Source organism: Triturus cristatus, chromosome 4_2, assembly GCF_964204655.1.
Source record: "Triturus cristatus chromosome 4_2, aTriCri1.1, whole genome shotgun sequence".
NCBI classification, from domain to species: Eukaryota; Metazoa; Chordata; class Amphibia; order Caudata; family Salamandridae; genus Triturus; species Triturus cristatus.
In genome coordinates, this window is record NC_140586.1 from 787017741 (window position 1) to 787039259 (window position 21519).

The 21519-nt window shown below is 43.6% G+C and overlaps 1 protein-coding gene across 1 annotated transcript in view; it reads left to right on the plus strand.

The window, feature by feature from the left end:
* The window catches only part of KNCN (kinocilin), a 415466-nt gene that overhangs the window by 389331 nt on the left and 4616 nt on the right, over nt 1-21519 (plus strand). The window contains exon 4 of the mRNA XM_085600168.1: nt 3511-3598. Within this exon, the coding sequence (XP_085456294.1) occupies nt 3511-3598 (88 nt within the window). The remainder of the gene's footprint in view (nt 1-3510; nt 3599-21519) is intronic.

Sequence of the window (21519 nt, forward strand, 5' to 3'; positions counted from 1 at the left end):
ATTTTGCAATTGAAGCTGTCATAATGTACAGAACTATTTTTCTGTCGTAGGTCGAAGTAGACCTCAATTAGGCTCCATCTATGATGCTAAAGTACCCATATTCATCATGTTTTTATTTCTCATTCACACCCCACGCAATGATATGTACACTGTTGCTTTGTGATGACATGCTGTACTTGAAGAGCCTGGGTGGAAGTTCTTTTGTTAAAATGTGGCATTCCAAGGTCTCTCCCTGGTCTGTTCACTCAAAGCCTATTCAGTCCCAAGACTTTCATTGTTTATGCATCCAGGTTTGTGCTAAGTGTCCAATGATAACAGGTCATTACTAATCATTTGGAGGATAGTGCTAGAAAGGTGGTATTATATGATGTTATAACGCTGTATTCTGATTTGTTATTATGAGATACATTTGCTGACTGTGAATAATCTATTGTCGTCTACTGTGAATCTTCCTATAAAACCCCTTGTTTTTGAGGCTTGATAGGTGGCCTGTCTCTGAGCCTCTAGGGATGCTGCCCGATGTTCCATCAGGTTGGTGCACACTCTGGACTTGCCCCATCTTCCCTATTTTGCTCGTGCTGCATCTATTGAAATGCTGATGGTGTTGATGGCAAATAATTTTTTAGCTTTACGCTTAAGACTGAAATATTATGCACTTTTGATTGACGTTAATATATTTTTGCTTTCGGTATTGCACTTTAATATTTGATATACCTTCATGCTTTCCAAATTACTGATCTCAATCCTCTTTGAGCCAAGGCTGATCCCTATTGATTGCTCTTTGAAATGCTGTTTTGAATCTTATCTTTAGGGACACATTTCCTCTTCTATTCATGAGGACAACAGCGTCACCAGCCCCGCATTCGGCGCTTTATTTCGAACCGGTCAGATTAGAAATACCATCAACACATGTTCAGTGTTGAATATTGCGCAGCACACTCAGATAGTTACTGTTGTGCCCATGCATTACCGTTACATATACAAATAATGCTATCTGCGCAACAAGAAGAGAACATTTACTGATCTAGTCAAGTATTTGCAATTTTACCTGGCTACAACACTTCTTAGCGGCTGCAACGCATTTTAGCACATCTTACAATATGGAAGGCAATATGAAAGCACATTCAGAAGTACGTAGAGCAGGGCATCTGTTAACTGAGTATGGTACTACAACCTTCTGCTGGCTTTATATGGACATTAAGAGCCATACTATCATTTTTTTCATGCATCGCAATGCAAGAAGACACACCTTGCTGCACTGCGTAAAGGGAGAGGACCGAAATGCACCTTATCTATTAAGCTATGGTGCATTCCTGCGTTTTCCATGCACTGGCGCAATTTTGCTGCCTACCACCAATCCAGGCGACCTTGCACCATGGTGCCTGCGTAGCAGGCAGGACTGTTTTGCGCAGGAAGGGACACCTTCCTGCACAAAAACAATCCTTTGAGGCTTTATCCTCTTTCTACGTGTACAGCACACGTAGAAAGAGGAAAAACAAGGAGAAATAAAGAGCACCCACGCTCCACTTATGGCGCATCTCCCTGGGGAAGACTAACACAAGGCAGTGACTTGCGCTACCTTGCATTACTCCAGATTTACCAAGCACCACAGGGCTACACAAGCTGTCCTGGCATGAGTTGGTAAATCTCATCTAGGTTTTCCATCACCCTCGCATCACCTTGAGTGGAGAATGATGATGCAAAACTTTGATAAATCTGCCCCTTGGTCACAATCTGAGGTAGCGTACCCTTTCTACTGAGTTCAGAAGGATCTCTAGCAATTAACAAAGGTGCAACACTTTTGCTTATCTGTTTAGAGGGACATCTGGTGGTTACCCGAAGCACGGCACCCTTTATGTAAACTTCAGAGGAAGCTCTAGTAACATTCTGATTTATTGAACCCTTCCAACTGACTTCAGAAGGACCGCTAGTAACACTCTGAAGTACTCCACCCTGGCTGCTGACTTCACAGGGATATATAGTAACATTCAGTGGCGTTTCACGTTATACTGCTGACAGCATAAACTGTCAGAAGCAGATAAAGTAATCCTTATTCCAGAAGGGTGAGGAGGGGGACACATTTATTAGCAAGTGTAAAGGTTGTGTTGATATGCATGCTAATGGAATGTAATATTGCTATATTACTGTGAAATGTTGAAACAGATAGATTGTATCCTGACCATATATAGTGCCTGACCAACAACCCCTAACTAAAAAACTAAGCATTAGTGAGTAATAGTGAAAATATCAACATGTACTGATGTTTACTGATAAATGGTGTAAAAGTGCCCAAGTAGCCCGCACTTCTGACTGATGCTCACAATGTCCTTGCTTAAGAGTGCAAACCATACAAGATAAATGAGTGATGGAGCAAATATGAAATGAACAGTGTCAAATTAAACATGTTCTAATGATTTCTGAGTAATGGGTTAAATCTGAAGGTGCAATTAAGATGAATGAGTAATGGGCAAATCATGACACGTATAATGGGGGTAATTCTTGACAAATGGTGGCCACTCTTTCCACAATAGTGACCAGACCTGCGCAATGCCTGCTGGTATATTTGTAGTCATTCTTGCCATATTGTACGCCCTACAGCAACAATGGGTGCTCTTTCTTGGTGCCCGACAGCAACAATGGGTGCTCTTTCTTGGTGTAATGCTTGCACTGGCATAATGCTAGCAGTTAGTTCCATAGATCGCTGGCTGCTTGGCGCTATGGTGCCTAGCCTTTGAACAATGCTTGCATAGCTGATTATTGTGAATTTTGGTGTTATGTAAAACTATTACTACTTCTGGCCTGTACGACTGGTGTAAACTGTCCCCGCACTCATTCCTTATTTTACACAAGCAGTCACCATTTCATCAAGCCATGGACCAATGTGCTTACTTATTTAAACATTCATCCATCTATGAGCTCACACAGCCACTATTTACCCATGAAATCATTCACTTGCTCATTCATATCTCCATGCAAATGCAACCGTTGAGTCATTGGCATACAACCCAACCAGTCACTCTTACAACAAAAAAAATATACACGTTCAAATTCGTCAGTCAATTAAGACGCTTTTATAAAATAGACAGAACTGTTGCGTATTTACATTTCACATCTGAATTCAGTACCACTTAATGGCTGATCTGTAGTGCCTGCACAAAACGTGAGCTTGCACTACTCAGCTCGTGATAGGCAGTAGTGTAAACATGGGCATAACATTATTTGTCCTCATTTTTATTAACTCAATAATAGATCTATATTACCCACTTAGTATTGTATCCACACACACTCACCCTTGTTAACCAAAAATACAACTTCCATTTTCTGACTCTGGCTTGCCATACATTACAAAGAGAATTATCTGTAAAAACGTAAGCATTTTTTGTTTACATTTTTGTAATGCTACCTATTGTTTAATTTGAAAGTGTCATAAATGAAGATGCTACTTGGACTAAAGAAATATTTGGCAATATTTCGAAATAAAAACATGATATTTTTCTCATTTTTTTAAAGGAGTTCGGAATTTGGTGAAAAATCGTGTCTCAACACCCCCTGGAGTTTCTGATAAACAAAAAACAGACAACAATACTTCTGATGAGGGGTAGGAAAATGTTACCTTAAAAAAAAAGTATTTCTCGTGCATAGTGATACAATAATTATTCCACCAGAAATTTCCTTTTTAAGAAACAAATGCACGCTGATGCAACACAGTTTGAACAGCCACGAAGGCCCTGAATATGAGTTAAGTTGAGCAGATGTTCTATTATAAATGGACCGGTGTTCTTGCACATACATTTCTTGTGTGTAGGAACACAAACTCTATTTTACTGGCCCGAAAATCCAGCTGGTAAAATCATATTGGGAACAGCGGTGGGTCCTCCACGAGAGCGGAGGTGCGTCGCAGAAGGTAAACACACAAAAATAAAATGGCATAAAAATGCCATTTTATTTGCCTCCTGCTTGCGCTGTGTACAGCAGGAGTGTAAGGCAGGGAGCGAGGATGAATCCTGCTATTGCAGGATTACGGCTCCCCTTTTCAGTGCACATGTCGGTTTGGCCGGCTGGCTTACTATGGCCAGCCTGGCATGCGCACTGTAGACCCGGCAAGCTCTATTTCTGGCCCAGGGCCCCAGCCTCAAAATGACCTCTAGGTTAGCCTGCCCCCACCAATCCGAGTTCTGCTCTCATGCTGATGAGAGCATCTCCAGGATTGGTTGGATTCCCGTTCCACTGAGCAGGAGGGAAGTCCTTCCATTCCTAATCGTGGAACGCCGGGGAGAAGTGCGACATCATAAATGGTGAGTATGCAGGCATCGTGTCCCACCATATTTTTTAAACGGTAGTCGCCACTGATTGGAATACCTGCAGTGCAGCCCACTGTGGCATATGGTCCCTGTTAGAAATGGGATTTCTGGTTGGCTAAGGCTTGCGCCAAAGTCAGGCAGAAACCACCACTCTAGTCAGGGCAAGGAAGTTACACACCAAAGATAACCCCTGCTCACCCCCTTGGTAGCTTGGCACGAGCAGACAGGCTTATCCCTGAGGCGATGTGTAAAGCGTTTGCGCGCGCACCCAGCAACAACACCCAAGGCCCACCACAAAGGAAACTCCACACAAGGTATTCTATAAAAATAGCCTTTGTATTATACACAACACATCAGATAAAAACACACACTTTACAATGTGCCAACAGGCACGGGCAGAATTTACAAGGGATTATATGTACAGGGGACAGGGCCACATGGACCACTCTCAGGAATTAGCACTTTGTAGAAATAGCACTTAGAACGTAGTAATAATACTTTAGAACATAGCACATACAATCACTGTAGCACTAAAAATAGAACATATAGCACACAACCAGTAACTACTGGTATCTGGTAAGTACCACCTACGCAACCCTAACCACCTTAGGAAAAATGTCACGCAGGGAAACATGGACACACTAGCATAACCACTACTAGTAAAACAATCTCCAATGCAAAAACACAGTTTAGGAAAGAAAATAACATGAAGGCATTGCGCAGGCGCAAAAAGTACATGTATGAAAATCACCAGGCGCCCTAGGGGAGGGCACACACAAGATAACTGTCCCCAGGCCAACTGGCCTCGCAGGGGTGTAGAAATGACCAATATCCAATACTGTCAGGGCGCGACTGCGCAGGCTGCGCAAGCCAGGCGCACAATGCACAACCCAAACGTGGCAGCTGCCCACTAAGTGCTGGGCAGCTGTAGGGACTGGGGCCTGGGCACCTCTGGGCCCTTAGAACAATTCTGGCAGTCGTTGGGAGCCTGTCTGGGCTCTGAATCAATAATGTGCCCCTTGATCCTCGCAGGCTCTAAACAATAATGTGCCCCTTGAGCCTCGCAGGCTCTAAATAATAATATGCCCCTTCGTTGGAGCCTCTGTGGCTCGAGAACCATGTGCCTCTTTGGAGCCTCGTGGGCTCGGAAAACGAATATGCCCCCGTAGAGCCTTCAAGGCTCTCAATGATAATACTCCAGCAGTTAGAGGGAGGGGGGCCTCGTTGGAGCGGCCCACTGCCAAGCGGGGCCGCTCTGGACTGACTGCAGGTGCCCCTCTCCGTTGGAGTCGTACTCACCGGGGCAGCTTCCTGCTGGTCGCGCTGGACACCTGCGGGGCTCTCCACGTGGCTACGGGAGCTCCGCACACCAACCGGTCGTCTCCAGGCTTCACCTCCGGCGGTGGGGGTGACGGGCATGGAGCACGCGCTGCTCCGATGTCTCCGGTGGTGGCGGCGGGGCTCTCTCCTCCTTACGAGAGCCCTGCTTGGCTATGCTGCACTTCCGGGGTCTTTCCCGAGGACGCGCTGGCATTGGGCGGCCCGCACAGCTTCCGGGTGGCCCGCCCCCAACCAGGCAGTCCCGCCTAACTTCCTGTCGGCCGCTCCGACGCGGCAGTGTATGTGGAGCTCGGGCTGCGGCGGTGATTCTTGCAGCGGCAATGAGGGGTAGGCTCCCTCTTCAGTCATACAGTGCGGGGTGGGCACCCGCGACAGCACCAATATGCGGGGTGGGCTCCCGCTATAAAAAATAATTAAATAAGCGGGGTAGGCACCCGCGAGGATCACGGCAATGCGGGGTGGGCACCCGCTTCCAATCCGGCAAAAGCGGGGGAATCCCTACGTCGGGGTTCCCTCAATTATCGTAGCGCCGTGCTACAATGAAGGCGTTCTTCAGGGGAAGCGCTTTCCAATGCCGGTGCCCCAATCAAAGCGCTCCTAGCGCTATAAATCAAATAAAAGCGCTCCAAGGCGCTTTGGGGAGAAGGAAAGTCCTGCAAAGTTCAGGAGAATAGGCAGGGGGCAAGGCTGGGCCCAGAGCCAGCTCACTGGGCCTCCAGGCCGGGAGGTAGTCCAAGTGGCGGTCCTCTGGCCCAGCAGCAGCAGCAGCAGCCCCCTCAGGCAGGATCCAAAGCAGAACAAATTGTAAGGGGACACAGCCCCTTTTTATACAGTAAAAGTCTTTGTTCTTGGTTCAGGGTGAGGGGGAAAACCAGTCGCAGCTGGTTGGGGAGTACCCTTGATGTGCTCAGCCCCTCACCCTATTCACTGGCAGGGCTAGGGTCGTCAGTCGTACCACAGGGGGCGGAGCCAGCATTGTGTGTGGAAAACCCTGCCCTATTCAGGACCCAGGTGTACTCCTCCCACCCATCTAGCTGCTGATCTCCCCATTCACCACTGGGTGACTCATCCTGACTCTGGGGAATCCCTAGCCCGTCACATGACATGACCAGCCAATCACGCGACAGACACACTGCACACAGAAGTGCCCACTTCTAGAAGTGGCACTTCCACACTAGGTACATGCACGCCGCACACATCATCGCGCAGCATTCACTCCCACGAGTCCGCACATACCAAACTCGGGCCTGCACACCCCACGCATCAGGAACTACTAGGGACACATACATTCCCCATGCATTCCTATGGGAGGGCAGGCCTATCTCACCACATGCACTCAGAGCACGCGCGCACTTTACCCTGGGACACAGGGAAAGTGCGCAGAAACCAAAAAAGTCACCACACCAAGTCACCAGTAAAAAGCAAAAAAAGTTCAGGGGTGAACCTGCCAGAAGGGCCAAGTCCAACAGTCCCTTTCTGGCCCTCTATCAAGGAAGCAAGCCATACGCCCTTTGCTTAATTTGTAAAATAAGAACTGCTTGTGCCCAAAGCTCTGCTCAGAAACCTGCAGCTGCTGCTATTAAATGTTGGTCCACTGAAAACCAAGGCTACATAATCCTGAATTCACTTCATCCGTCTTTAATCCACTACAAGACACTCCCTACTCCTTAATCTCCCTCTTGCAGGTTCCTGCTTTCTTCCTTTGTGATGGCTTTTCCGCTCTTTCGCTTCATTAGGCGGGAGATTCTGGGACCCCCTGCGAATGTTGGTTTTGCAAACTGATCTAATGGTACATAAGCCAGTTCACAAAATGAGAGTTCAGTTGCAAAAGGTTGGTATGCAATTTTCAACCACTTTTGGTGAATAACCTCAAGCCCTTTTGTTTTTTCAAAGGTACTCGTGCGCATGCGCATCAGTAAGGGAACTACTATTTAACTTTGTTTCTCCCGCAGTCATTGCTTTCCCTGGCGTTGATTTACACCACTTAAGGTCTCATGCATATTCAGAAGTTCAACACACACCGGGCTACTAAATATACATGAATATGTACCGGAGGCTTTCCTGCAGACGAGGAATGGCAATGTTTAATAAACATTACAAACATTGTGCCAAGCATATGTGAGATCTAATTCAGGAACACACTCGTCAGCATCCTTTCGCGGCCTCACAGGCACTGTCCTCGTTAGACCTCATGTGCCTTAGCTTGAAAGCATAATGTAGGTCGCTTTCAAAACAGGAAAGGCCTTTCGTCATTGCACAGCGGCAGCGTTTAGTTACTATCGAGAACCCATGCAAGTAGACATGTTTTTCTGTTATAAACGGGGGTGAGGCGAGGATGGAACTAATGCAGCACTGCACAAGCCTTAGCTCTTCTCTGTATGCTCAGGGCCCAGTGCTACTTAAAATGTATTCATCCAATGAGCGCGTGACCGCTTTACTTGAGATGCAAAAGCTTTTCAGGCGTTTCCCTGGTGCTGTTTTTCAGCTGTAGAGGCCAGTTTGATGGGCACCTCTCTCTACACAAGAGGAGGCATCTTCCACCCAGACCCTTCCGGTATGCTACTGCCCACTTACCTGTAATTAGAGGTAACCTCTGTCTCAGAAGTACCGATGGTTTGGAATAATGGGCCGGATTCAGGCCATCTTGTAACAGGCCCCATTACTTCCAATGGATTATGACCTGACGGATATGGGTGCATTTCTCAGGTAAGCCAGTTTTCTGGTGAGTTATCCGCTGCCATTATATTTTTCTATTTGTGTGAGAGGAATACAATATTTACTTGTTTGTTTTCTTTCCTCTCCTAATAATTATTAATTGTGCCCTTTTGCTGTTTTTCTCGATGCCTTTCAAGTACATTTTTTCAGGTATGCTGACGATTCTCACCATTTATTTGAGTGTGGAAGGGAAGGCTGTGTCTGAACTTCAGGCATATTCATACCGTCTCTTCTGCGTAGGTGGACAGCAGCAAACTCCCTAAACTCTCACTGAGTGGCCTGGTTTTCCTGATCCGGTCAGTAACAGGAGTTAACAAATAGGGGTGGGTGGAACTCGCGAAGTTCTGTGAGTGGGCGGAACTCGTCATGTCGCGCTGCTCACGCTGATTTTTAGCGCCGAAAGCTTGCTCCGCACTGTAAAACCAGAGGAAACAGTACAACGCGGCAGGCCAGAGGGCGATGCTTTTTTTGCAGCTAGAGGAGATTTGCTACTCGAGTGGCTGCTTTCTCACCACGAATGGTCACCACCTGTGCTGTGACCGCCCGCTTTGAGAAATCTCGCCAGGAGGCATTCTAGCACTGAAAGATTGAGCTAGGGAGCACAAATTCTCCCTCACACTTGCCAACTTATCGTTGGCGAGGTATGCATGAGAAAAACTCCACCATGCAGCAGTGGAACGTGGAGTGGGCAAAAGTCATCGAATTCCGCTGGTGGAGTGGAATTTTTCACTCATCCCTATTAATAGCTCAATCGGACTATTCACTCAGATAGTTGACTTGCAGGGGTGCAGCTTCCATTGGTGCAGCAAGTGCAGTTGCACCAGTATCCCCTCAGGGGCTCACTGAACCCTAAATATTGCTGTATTTCATAGTTCAAACTGCTGCCAAGGGACCCATTTCCTTCCGTGCATTACGTCCCATGCGATAAAGGCTTTGTTTGAAATAATGGTGGGCAATGGTAAGTAACCCAGGGAAGGGATATTTCAAATGTAACCGATGACAGGTGTGGTAAGAACCGGGGAGTCCTGCTCATCCTGATCTCACATTGACTCCTCCAGAATTACCGGTTACTAGTAACTGAGTCTTCCAATGCTGCTTGATTGCCATATTTTTCAATTTTTTTTCTTTTCCTCATAGGGTTTCAATTACGAATGCCTCTCTGTCACGGCCCTATTGACTCCTGCCATTCATTGGCTGCAACCAGGGGGGTACGATGATGCGAAGACAGGGGTCTTGCATGGAGTTTTGGGTGCGAAGGTGCAACCATTTTCTCTTGTGAATTTCCAGTAATTCTTGGAAATGCTATAATTTCTACCCATAGTTCACAGTGTTTGCCTGTGTATTTCTACCTTAAAACCCGGACTTTGGTCCCCTTTATTTATTTTTTTATTCAATTATAAAAAGATCACCACCCTGTTTTACTAGTCAGCCTTCCGGGGAAATAGTTGCCAGCAGGATCCATGCAAGATGTGACCCGCTTAATAAACATATTGCAATCTCCTACTCCAAAATGTACATTATCTTCATTGCTTCACAAATCTAAAAACCAAACGTGTATTGCAAAATCTCTTTAGTAAATAGCATTTTGTGAATTCATGTGTGAAGTGACTGCAATTTGTAAAGTGTAGACCCTAATTTAGTAAGTTTACTGTAGACTAGACTTTCACCTATAGGCTTCCTACCACTGCAACAAAAACCTTTTCTCTTATGCCAACCAGATAAAAGTACAAAGTAGGTGAAGCCTGGCCTATTGGAATTGCAGAAGGAGAAATTACGGTCAAGTATTGCCATAAAATATCTTAAGCCACTACACAAAGATGCAGCTAAACATTATAAACTATGGCTGCCCCTCATTTGAATTTGAAACAGTGATTTGTCAAAAATCTATCGCATTATGGAAAACTTTTTAGAGGAATATTTTGTAAGTAAGCGGGAAAGTAGTGATTGGTTAACTGAAAAGATTTTCATATCATGTTCAAGAGCTGTAATTGAATCACTGCTCTACAGACAGGCACTATTCCCGTAGTCTAGCTAGTGATGGAGCGGGTTACCAGCTTGGGTTACTCAGACATACCATATACTCACTTGGGCCCATAACATTCGTACAAGTAAGCTAGTAAAAACCCGCTGTCATCAAATTTGTGATTTTACCGCCCGGATTCCTGGACTCACACCGCATTGTTCCAAGGTAATCAGAGTCGACTAACACAGTGCGCACGCACGCGTGACAACCGAGGGGTGATTTCTTTTAAAGAACCGGCAGGGCGATTGCCGGATTAATGCGGTAGCGCGCCTTTTGTGACACAGGGGTGATTTGCGGATTCCCGCATTTCCAAGTTGGCAGTGTTACCGCCTAACAACGCGGTAGTTGACTCGCGCCCACAGAAACTAGTGCAGCACATTCCGTGCTACAGCGGGGGCATTCTCTTTGATACGGGCACCATTTCCCTGATTAACCCACACTGGCAGCAAAGGCTCACCGTCTATTGAGCCTGCAAGTATTTGTTTCTTCAGTGTGCTACAAGGAACTGTTTTAAGAGAACTTTACCACAGAGCCTGCAACTTTATTGACATGAAGAACACTAGAAGAGAACTTCTGATTTTGCAACAACTTTATTTATGTATGTTGGTTTGTGGACATTTTTGATCTTGCCTAAATTAGATCAAGATATTTATATTTTTATAACAACCTGTGTGGTGTTTCACTGTGTTACTGTGCGTGTTAATGCAAATACTTTATTGCCTTGGGGATAAGCCTGTCTGCTCGTGCCAAGCTACCAAGGGGGTAAGCAGGGGTTATCAACAGTGTGTACCTCCTTACCCTGACTAGAAGTAAGGGTCCCTACTTGGACAAAGGTACTCACCTTTGCCAACCAGAGACCCCCAGATCTAACACCTGCAATTTGATATTCACCTTTACCAAATCTTACCAACTCAGTCTCCTTGTCAATACATTTCCTTTGCTCAATGGATCAGGTTCCTAAGTTAGTTTAAAGTAGAAATGACATTAACTTTACCTTTGAAATAACCACAAACTCGGAAAGTTTTAAAATCTTTATCTAATCAATAATTTTTTGAGTCAAAGATCAAATACAATATTAACATCGAGATTCATTCAGGAGAGAAATCAAGTTTAGTTCATTAATAAATATCAATAAAGTATTGTGAATGACAGTACCTGTAAAGGGAGGAAAAAGAGAACAGGTACAAATTCTCCTTCTAGAAGCTTGGTTTATCGATCAGTATTTTGGTCTCTTGAGCAGGGTCTCTGGCATCTGCAAAGTCTGAGAGAGCATCTCGGACAGCGTCTGTGGCAGCATACGCGTCGGGTCAGATTCAGAGTCAGACACAGAACTAACCATCTTACCTCAAGAATACTATTTTGTGTTCTACCCCCCAATGTTTCAATATTGTCTTTCCCCCTATTCTGATTGGACAGGGCAAGGAGGTGAGTTCATCACACCATACTAAAAGTAATATTTTCTTAAAACCATTGTTCTATGTTTACGCCCCTTAACTTATTTTCCCAAAGCTTTATTCCCACCCACAATTCACATTATGATCAATACATTTTAAAACATTATTTAAGTTTCTTCCTTTGGCCGGGTCAATAGGTTGAGTTCTCAGGTGCCCCTGTCCAGTGTGGCCTTGGCTGTGTTTCAACTGTATCATCATGGTTTCCGGCAGGTTTCTGTGCGCCTGCGCGCAAGTCAGGTGGGGTACGGATTTCAGTCACCCTCCGATGCCCAAATACGAATGAATAATAAAGTCAGAGAAAGACATGTTAGAATACGAAAATAAATGAATTCACTGTATACCACTTATCCCTACTCTATCCCCATTTACTTATTTTAATCTTTCGCATTAATGTTTAGTAGAACTTATAAGGTTTAGTTTAAGCAATAGCATGCGCCTTATCATGTGAGTTTTAAGCGGCCATAATAAGAGCCATTGCGCAGCTGCAAAGTTTCCCCCAAGCATAGAAGACGTCATACTACGTAGATGTAGTAGACGCATGTGCAGTGAAGTTCCCGCGTTTTTGGAGGCCATTTTAGGACACTCGGGGTACTTGTTAGTAACACACAAATGAACGCTTCTCCTAGATACAGTATGTCGTGTGTAATGCAATATTAGTATTTACAAAACAGATTGGTTACATGATTGCATGTTATTTGAGAGGATTGCATACAAGCAAGTTTCTTTTACACAAAACCTTGTTCCATCACTAGTCTAAGATGTAATTGAAGTGGTGGCCATGACCACCCAGTGTTCATAAGAAGAAAAGAGCAGGAAAACAATGTTTCTCATTGTCTTAGGGCCCCATTTAGAGTTGGCAGAAAGCCCGTTTTTGACTGCAGTGCCAGAGAATAGGTCACGTTATAACGCATGTGTTTTGAACGCATGCCATTACAACGCGGTCATTACAACGACCGCGTTGTAACATCGCATACCAATACAACAAAAGTCGACTTGCTGTAGGAAGGTGGGGCTGGATGTTTGAATAGTATAATTTACTATTCCAACTCCAGTCTGTGCAACAGTAGGAAAGGTGTTGGATTTAAAATCCAACACCTTCTGCCCCCTACAGCAAGCTGTTGTAAATTCTTGCGTTGCAATAGCAAGTGATGTAACAACGCGGTCGTTGTAATAACTGTGTTGTAATGGCATGCGTTGTTTTGCATGCGTGGTAAACAATGATTACCAGAGCCAGCTTGCTTGCCTCAGCTACCTCCATCATCTGAAATAAATTCACCATGCTTCAATGTCTCGGAACCAGCACCTTCAGGGCATTGACTGGTGGGTCTTATTTAAAATGGTGTCTCTAATGCTGTATTTTTCATCAGTTATAGAAGTCCTGGCTGGTGAAGCAAGCAATGTCCTCCATGCATTGGGATAAAATGGAAAGCATGTTAAAGACATAAAAAAATACCAGCAAGTCTGTCTTGACTTTATCACATGGCCGATATTAGGCAATTTTTCCACAACACCTCAGTCATGTCAGTAGAAGCACTTTGAAAGAAAGATCCCTGATAACTCGGTGTGGAAGATTAAGTATGACAGGCATAACTCAAGCTGAAAGAGGCAAACAGTGTATACCATTTTAATCTGCTCTTCTAACCAAAGGTTGACATCCTAATTAAATACCAGGCCTCATGCAAGGACATATTTCTAAATGTCAGAAGGAAATAATCTTTTTCTTCTTCCTTTTCATTAAGTACCCAAATCTCTGGCTAGCTGATATTTAAAACTAGCTAGTGGGAGCATGTCCAGTCACTATCGGCGATCAGATACTGCTATAACTTCTAACATATGACACAAAGATGGTAGTTCCAGTGAGGCAGCATTTGGTTGTCATCAGCCTGCGTGTAATATTGGAAGGCAAATAATTGGTCCATTATGGTTGATCATAGAGATGAATCATGGGGAACCACACAACTAAGCGCTTGCAACTTAGACTATAATAAAAATACCAGCATTTGTAAAGTGCGCAGCCACCTCAGGCTAGGAGTTTCGGCCCTTTTGGGCCATCAGGAAGATTAAGCGAGCTATTGTCCAGAGTCACAAGGTGCTGAGCTAACCTGCCGCCGGGGATCGAACCGTGAACCCCCCCGTTCCAGGGTCAGCCGCCCTGGCCACTGCTCCACAGTAGAAAGGGAGCCGGTGGCATTTGTATACAATCAACTGGCCATATTTGTTAAAGACATTGGGATTGTTTTGTGGTGATATTGAACAATGTTGACACCCCAAAGAGAATCATGGGCATGCCACTGCCATTATCGGTGCATACTGGAATGCAATCTAAAAGCAAACTGGAATTGACTCTCCTGCCCGTGCGGAGAGGACTCCCATCTAGTAATGGCAAGAGTCGCATAGCCTTCAGCAGACAGGTTGGTAACCGCCAGTTCAAGCAGATTGAATTGGCCAAAAATGTACAAAAAGCACTGTTGCATGACAGAAGAGGTATGGCAGAAGGGTTCATTTGTTTTAGATGAGCAATGGCATATTTTGAGGAAGGATGTAATATTGTGGCATTAAGGGCTGATTGAGAGCTTTAGGTACATTAAATAATGCATTAAATATTTTCTTCACCTATTGACTTACTACCATAATGCAAACATTTTGATGTAGGACCTGGAGGCGTTCTGAAAATAAGCTGGCTACTATTGCTTTCACAAAATACAAAGATTTTCAGAGTTGAGAATATTGATATGCTGCACCTTCAATACTGTTAAGACCTGTGAAATTTGGAGAAACAGTACAAGGATGGTGAATATGGTTTGAATATAGTAACCGGTGTCCATAATATTGTTGACTACCTGAAAGAGTTCTTAGAGGTGATTTTTTTTTTTTTTAGATTAGATGCCATGATGCCTCTGTAATCCATACTAAAAAGATATCTCTTTACTGCATAAAATTATTTATTTCATACCTGCTGAAAATTGACAAAATGATACTTAGGAAGCATAAATGGATCAACTAACGTGAATTTCTCTGTTCCGAGTGCAGCGAAATCTGCAGTAGTAAATCCCACACAATGGTGGGAAATGGTTGGTACAAGACATGCCTAGCCTTGCAAGCTTGTGATCGCCACAACCTTGTAAATTTGTGGGCATTCAGAAACTGAAATCCAACCCTGGAAATGGTTGGAAATTTACTCCAACCAATGGAGAATGAAAAAGGGAATGGATTACCCCAAATTCGCTTTGGATTTAGGGAAAGCACTTTCTCCAAAAACGAAAACACGAACACAAGGGGCTCCATTGCTCCATGCTTAAATCTATGCTCTGTGGACTTCCACATACAAGGACTAGCAGCCTATGGGGGAGTCCATGTATAATATGCCTTGAAAAGTGCTCTCAACACAGCTTTCCTTGTGTGCTACATGTTTCTTAATTCCCAAAAGTATCAATTTGCCCCAAACGTGCTTCTACAGTTGCAGATCTACAAGTTTTTCATGAATATGGCTCTTTGTCTACCTGTTGCCATTCTTCTTGCAAACATTGAGTGTGACAGGCTCTTAGTAAAGGGTAAATTTGATTCTGATCTGGCTCAAAAAAGTTTTGCTTCCACTGACACTCTGGTTCTTTGTAACTTATGCTTGGAGTTTTTGCTTAGAGATAACAGTAATTTGGGTTTAGATGCTGGCTTCCATTATCCTTAAAGCAATTGATTGACTGATTAATGCCATTATAAGGGTGCACTGTTGCCAGCAGGATCTTGGTACTAGTTTTTGTAAGTATATAGCACAGTCATCCAGCTTCAACATGTAACTCAATAGTATTCTGTCACTCATCGCTATAGCTCAGGCATAGTGAAGAGAATATTTTCCCTGGAGATGCTCTTTGTAGCACGTGGGCCTAACCACAAAAGATCACTGAACTTTGCCACGTAGCTCTGGGAAGGAAGTAGTCCACTGACCTCACTCCGCTGATATATAGTAAACAAGTTAGATCATGCTCTTACCCAAGTTTCCCATTGTCCTCACAGTGCATAATCTCATGAAGAGCCTAAAAGCCTTAATGATACTCTTGGAATGATGTGAGATCCACTGAAAACTCTACTTATCACAGTTTGTAGTCCAAGCACTGGGGGCTAATGTATTCCCAGTGGCTAGCCAGGCATGTACGCATTTCACTTCAGTTGGTTTGCTATTGGGGATGCAATTTGAGATGTGACCTATATAGCAAGAGGTCTCCTTGCAAATTGCACATTTGCAGGGGTTGCAAAATACAAGGGACAGCAGACCTCTATCCTAGCATTTGCTTTCCCAAACAGGCAAAAACAATGTTTAAAGAAGCATCCCATGTCCATTAAAGGGAGAGGTGTTTGTTTTTTTTTTTAAGAAACATGTGGTTCCCATTTTGGGGAGCTGGCAGTGTTATCTGGAAAGGGAGGTTGCGTAAGCTAGCTCTACTTTCTCTCTCTCACTCACTACAGGTACATGCTTTTATGGAAGCAATATCAACACTTGTTTGAAGTCCTGAATGCTTCAAACACCAACAATGAGTCAAGATAATGTAAAAATCTTAATCCAACCACCTAATGGTAATTTTTGCAAGGTAAGAAGTAGAGGAACAAAATTGTTCAGCCCCACAAGAGGCACCATGTTTGCAGCAGACCAGTGCCTATAAAAGTGGGTCTGAGCATCTCCTGCTTCTACCCCCTGTAAACCATAAAACTTACACTCGGGTAATACATTTCTTCCTCTAGTGGATTCATGTGATGCACCTAGCCTCTGTTTGCCGATGCACGCAAAGTGGACCAGGTGCTATTGGGTATCCCACCTTTGAACTTGACCCTTTCTGTAGGGTCATCCTCAAACCTTTTGCCTTCACCCTCCTGTTTCAACACGTTTTTGTTGGCTTTTAGGGCTCTCTGCACTTTACCACTGCTAACCAGTGCCAAAGTACTTGTACTCTCTCCTGTAAACATGGTAAAATTGGCTTTCACACAATCAGCTACTTAATTTACTTGTACGTCCCTAGTAAACTGGCACTACATGTACCTAGGGCCTGTACATTGAATGCTAATAGTGGGCCCCATGAATGGTCGTCGACGCATTGTGTTTCAAACCTCACATTTCTTTTGGGGTTCTCATCAGGACCTGACTGGTTGATTCTGTAAAATAATGAATGAAATAAATGTTGGATGCTTGCCACTCTAGAAATAAATGAACTGTGGTGACTGTTTATATGATTTGGAAAATGCATTATACCTTAAGCTCGCTGTCAAGCCTTATATTGGCTGTTTATCCATAATAATTGTGAGATTTGCAACTTGCCAAACACCATTCATGGGGAGTTATTTGCAATCATTCTGACAATTGCATGTGGGCTATCCTGAAAACAAGAAGAAAAGATATTGGGGGCCTACTCTAACAAAGTGCACTATATAACCCCTATAATTGGACTTGAACAAAGTGGTCACTAAGGAGATTAACAACAGAGATCTCACTGTCAATGAAATCATTTGACTGGTATAAATGTAATATGGATATGTGAATCTATGTTCATGCTGGATATATATTTTAACTTGTTAAATGTTTTGACCCATTGTATTGGGCATAAATTGCTTTTATTTTTTAAGTTGTTTTGGAAATTTTATGTGCAGCCAGAGAATGCTGCTGAAATGTGCCTCACACAAACATGTGGTCAGATTATATAAAGATGTGTTTTTGAAATGTATTTGAAAAAGATAAAGTGAGAAGAAAACTAATGGAAAGATTAAGAAAATTAAATTACTTGATCCTATGAAAAAGTGTTGTTTGAATAATTTCAGCTAGGGAACATTGCAAGGTTTTTGATTTTATAGTGGGGAACCCCAGCTGATTCCAAAGGCCCAAACTCTTTCTACAATAACTTTTAAAAAGTTGGCATTTTCTTATTTCAACCATTTGATGCCTGCAGCCTGTATCCTGGCTCACATGGCTAGGTGTAGCTGGCAGTTGGTCTTTTAATGTATTGCTCCCAGACAGTGAGACAAATAAGGAATAGGTGCTGGCAGGATGAGCCATCTCTGACTTGATAGGGGAGAAGAGTTGTCGTCTGCCACCCTTGTACGGCACAAAGCCTCTGCCTCAGCACATTCACAAAGGGTTTGACACTAGTCTTTTGTGCCCGCAGGCAACCTGGGCACGGGGAATGGAGGAAGGAAATTCTAAGCACCTATGGGGGTAGAACTCTCTGGAAACTTCTCCTACTTCAAACCTATTACCAAGGCAAAATAGTGGACCCTCACACTCAACTTTTCAATACATCTCTGGACCAGTAGATACTACAGAAGAAGGACTGCTGTGGTGTTGTGCTGTAAGAAGGACTGCTATCCTGCTACCTTGCTACTCTGCTGCACTACTGCCATGCTTGCTGAAAAGGAAGACGACCTGAACCCTTCTTCCCAGGGTTAAATTACTCCAAATGTCAGCTGACTGCTCCGAGCTACAGCTACAAGCTCAACAAGCTCAAGAGGCCTTCTGCTCAGCTGACCTGCTGTCTGGACCTAAAACTGGGACTGCCTGAGCCTTGCTGGCCTCTGCTGGAGTGAGTTCCTGATTCCTAAGAGGTACCCATGCGGGTCCTGGTCCCTTGATGTGGCATCAGTTGAGCTCCTTCTACAAGAAAGGGAGAAATCCTGAAACTATTGGTTCTTCGCGACCAGTCATGCCAAGATCTTACTGCCTGAGCCAACCTCCAAAGCCAAGCTCCCGTGAACCCAACTCTTCGCGCTACAGCATCTGCCAATGACAACCAGCAATGTGAGATCTGCAATTCACGCTATGGCATCGACAGCCTGCGGTGACCGCCAAAGTGAATCTTCAGCAACAACAGTCCATGACGCAAGATAGGATCATACTTCAGCAATTTCCAGTTGCAATGCCCGGCCAGTTCTTCCCGCTACAGCAGCAACCATCCGCAAAGCTCTCCCTGTGGCCCCTCTACAGCGAAAAGACTTTTTGCGCCAGAGTCTAGAAGCTCACTTTTCAGCTGGACTACTTGGTCCTTATCTACAGCCTCCATCGGGATCGGCCTGAACTTGTGACTTTCAACCTATCTCGCACAACCAGATAACCACGAGTGGCATAGCATCTTTAGGCGCTATACTTTCGCTAAATTGTTGAATTTGCATATCTTTAGATCTACTGATTGGATTTTTGTCGTTTTGGTCTCAAATAATGTATTTAATTTTACTTTGCTTTTCCAAGATGGTGTGGCATTTTTTTGTGCTGTGTTTTCTCTTTATTACTTTTTGAAGTGCTACATAAATACTTTACACATTTCCTCTAAGTTAAGCCTGACTGCTTGTGTGCCAAGCTTTCAGAGGGTTAAGCACCGGCTAATTTGGGGTTTGCCTGTGTTTCACCCTGACAGGAATTGTGGTTGCTGCTTGAGTAGGATTTCACCCCACCCAACCAGTAACCCAATTTCCTGCACAATCCCCTTGATTTGATAATCTGGTGCATTTCTCTACCCATCCATTGAAATATATAGTAAGATGAGATAGATGCTTCTTCAGTCAACCCCCCAAACTGTGTATCAGGTGTCTCATTTACATAAAATCCGTCCCTAAATTAATCTCCTTTAGGTATGTACCCTGATTGTCCCAGTCAAAGCCGAGTAACCTCTTAGTAACAGATGAGTGACGCATCATAGGCACCACGGACACACGGCTTGAAACAAATAAAGTCCTGAGAGACCACTGTTCACTACAGCAAATAGTCTACAAATTAACTAAAGAAAATTATAATTTTTCTTTTCTAGTATTCCTTGGTGAGTATATTGTGCCTGCAACAGGAACTACATTGTTGTCCAGAGAACCTTTATGCACTATCATTCCTTGGCTTAGCCGCAACATAGGCTGCTAACCTGCAGTTATTTCACTCTATTTTGAAGGTGGCAACTTTTATCAATAAACATTTTTGATTGGAATGATGGTGTCATCAATCTCGTCCTTTTTGTTACTGTTTCAAACAACGTCCCTATCACCTTTTAATAGTTCTTTAAACCGGAACAGTGTCAACTTGGTGTCAGGTTTCCTACCTTGCATTAACAAAAACGGTGATGGTTTTACAGTGGCGTTCTCCGTTGTGCTATATTCTCACACCGGATCAGCTACCATTCTCTCCACACTCATCCTGTTTGCCAGTGCCAGCTGAATGGCCCCTTTGCCATTCTATGAGCCCTTTCCACAATTCCATGTGCCAGGAGATTGTAGAAGGTAGTGATTGAACAAATATTCCTTCATCTCATGAGAAGTTGTGTCCCATTGGCAGTATTGAGACTCTCTGGATAACCTTCATTCTTAAAAAATTCTGATAGCACACCTATAATAGAAGCACTTGTTATTTTAGACATGAACTTCACATCCAACCACCTTGAATATATGTCAAGCAACACAAATGCAAAACTCTTATCATGTCTAATCAAATCAATATAAAGTCTCCACACACTGTGTGCCACACATGGCCAGGATCACAAATGTTGCCAAATTCCTTCTGACTTCCCACCATCAACCTCTTCTTACATTCGATATACACTGCACATATTTCCACCCATTTAACCACTACCTCATCAATTCCTGGCTACCATAATTATTCCATGAGTCTTTTTTTCTGTCATATTCTGCCCAAGATGTGCTTCATTGGCTATAGAATTTTTTTTTCTTTACTCCAACAGGTGATCCAATCCTTTTGACTCATACCAAAACCCTTTTACCTATTAATGACAATTCATCCTAAACCTTACTATACGTCCCTAATGCTTTAAGTGATGTACTTTCCCTTTTTCCACCTCAATATCATCTTGACTACTTCTCTTAAAACGTCATCTTGTAACATAGCCTCATGACACTCTTCACTACTCACAGAACCCAATGACCATTGCACAACGTCATTTACACTTGCGACTGCACCCTCTCTTTCACTTCTCATCACTGCTTCCTTGTCCAACAGTTCCTATTACAATGGCAGGTGAGACCCCTGAACTTGTGAAAGAACTGTTCCTATGCCAAATGCACTTGCATTTACTGTGACAACAGACTTACATTTAGTATATAACGGTACTAGAATGCCTGCTTCACACTTCTTTTTATATTTTCAAAACTCATTTTTTGCTGGGAAACCCACATAAAGCTGGTACTTTTCCTCAAGAAGATTTGAAGACTCTCTGTCTTGGATGCAAAGTTCTTTACAAACCTGGAATAGTACTCTATCAAACCTAAGAAAGACCTCGGTTGATCCTAGTCTTGAGGTGGCGGTGTCAACCTAATGGTGTCCAATAAGTGGGCAATGTATGACCCAAATATTCAATTTCTTTATCGAGGAAAACACTTTTTGCTTTTCTCAAACTTAAGCCAGACTTTGAAATCCTGTCTAGAACTTGTTTCAGCGTAAAAGTGTGACTCTCCACTGTGTCTCCAAAGCCTAATATGTCATCTTGAAAATAAATGCCATTACTCATACCCTTAAACACTTCTGATATAACCCTTTGAAAGACACTTGCTGCTGAGCACCGCCCAAAAGGCATCTGCGTGAATTGTAAAGTGTCTTCCATGGTTACAAACGCTGTGAAAGGTTTGGCTTCATCATGTAGTTTAACTTGATAATCATGTTTTAAATACAGTTTTGTAAAAAACCTCCCCCTTTGAGCATTGATATAAGCTCATTAAT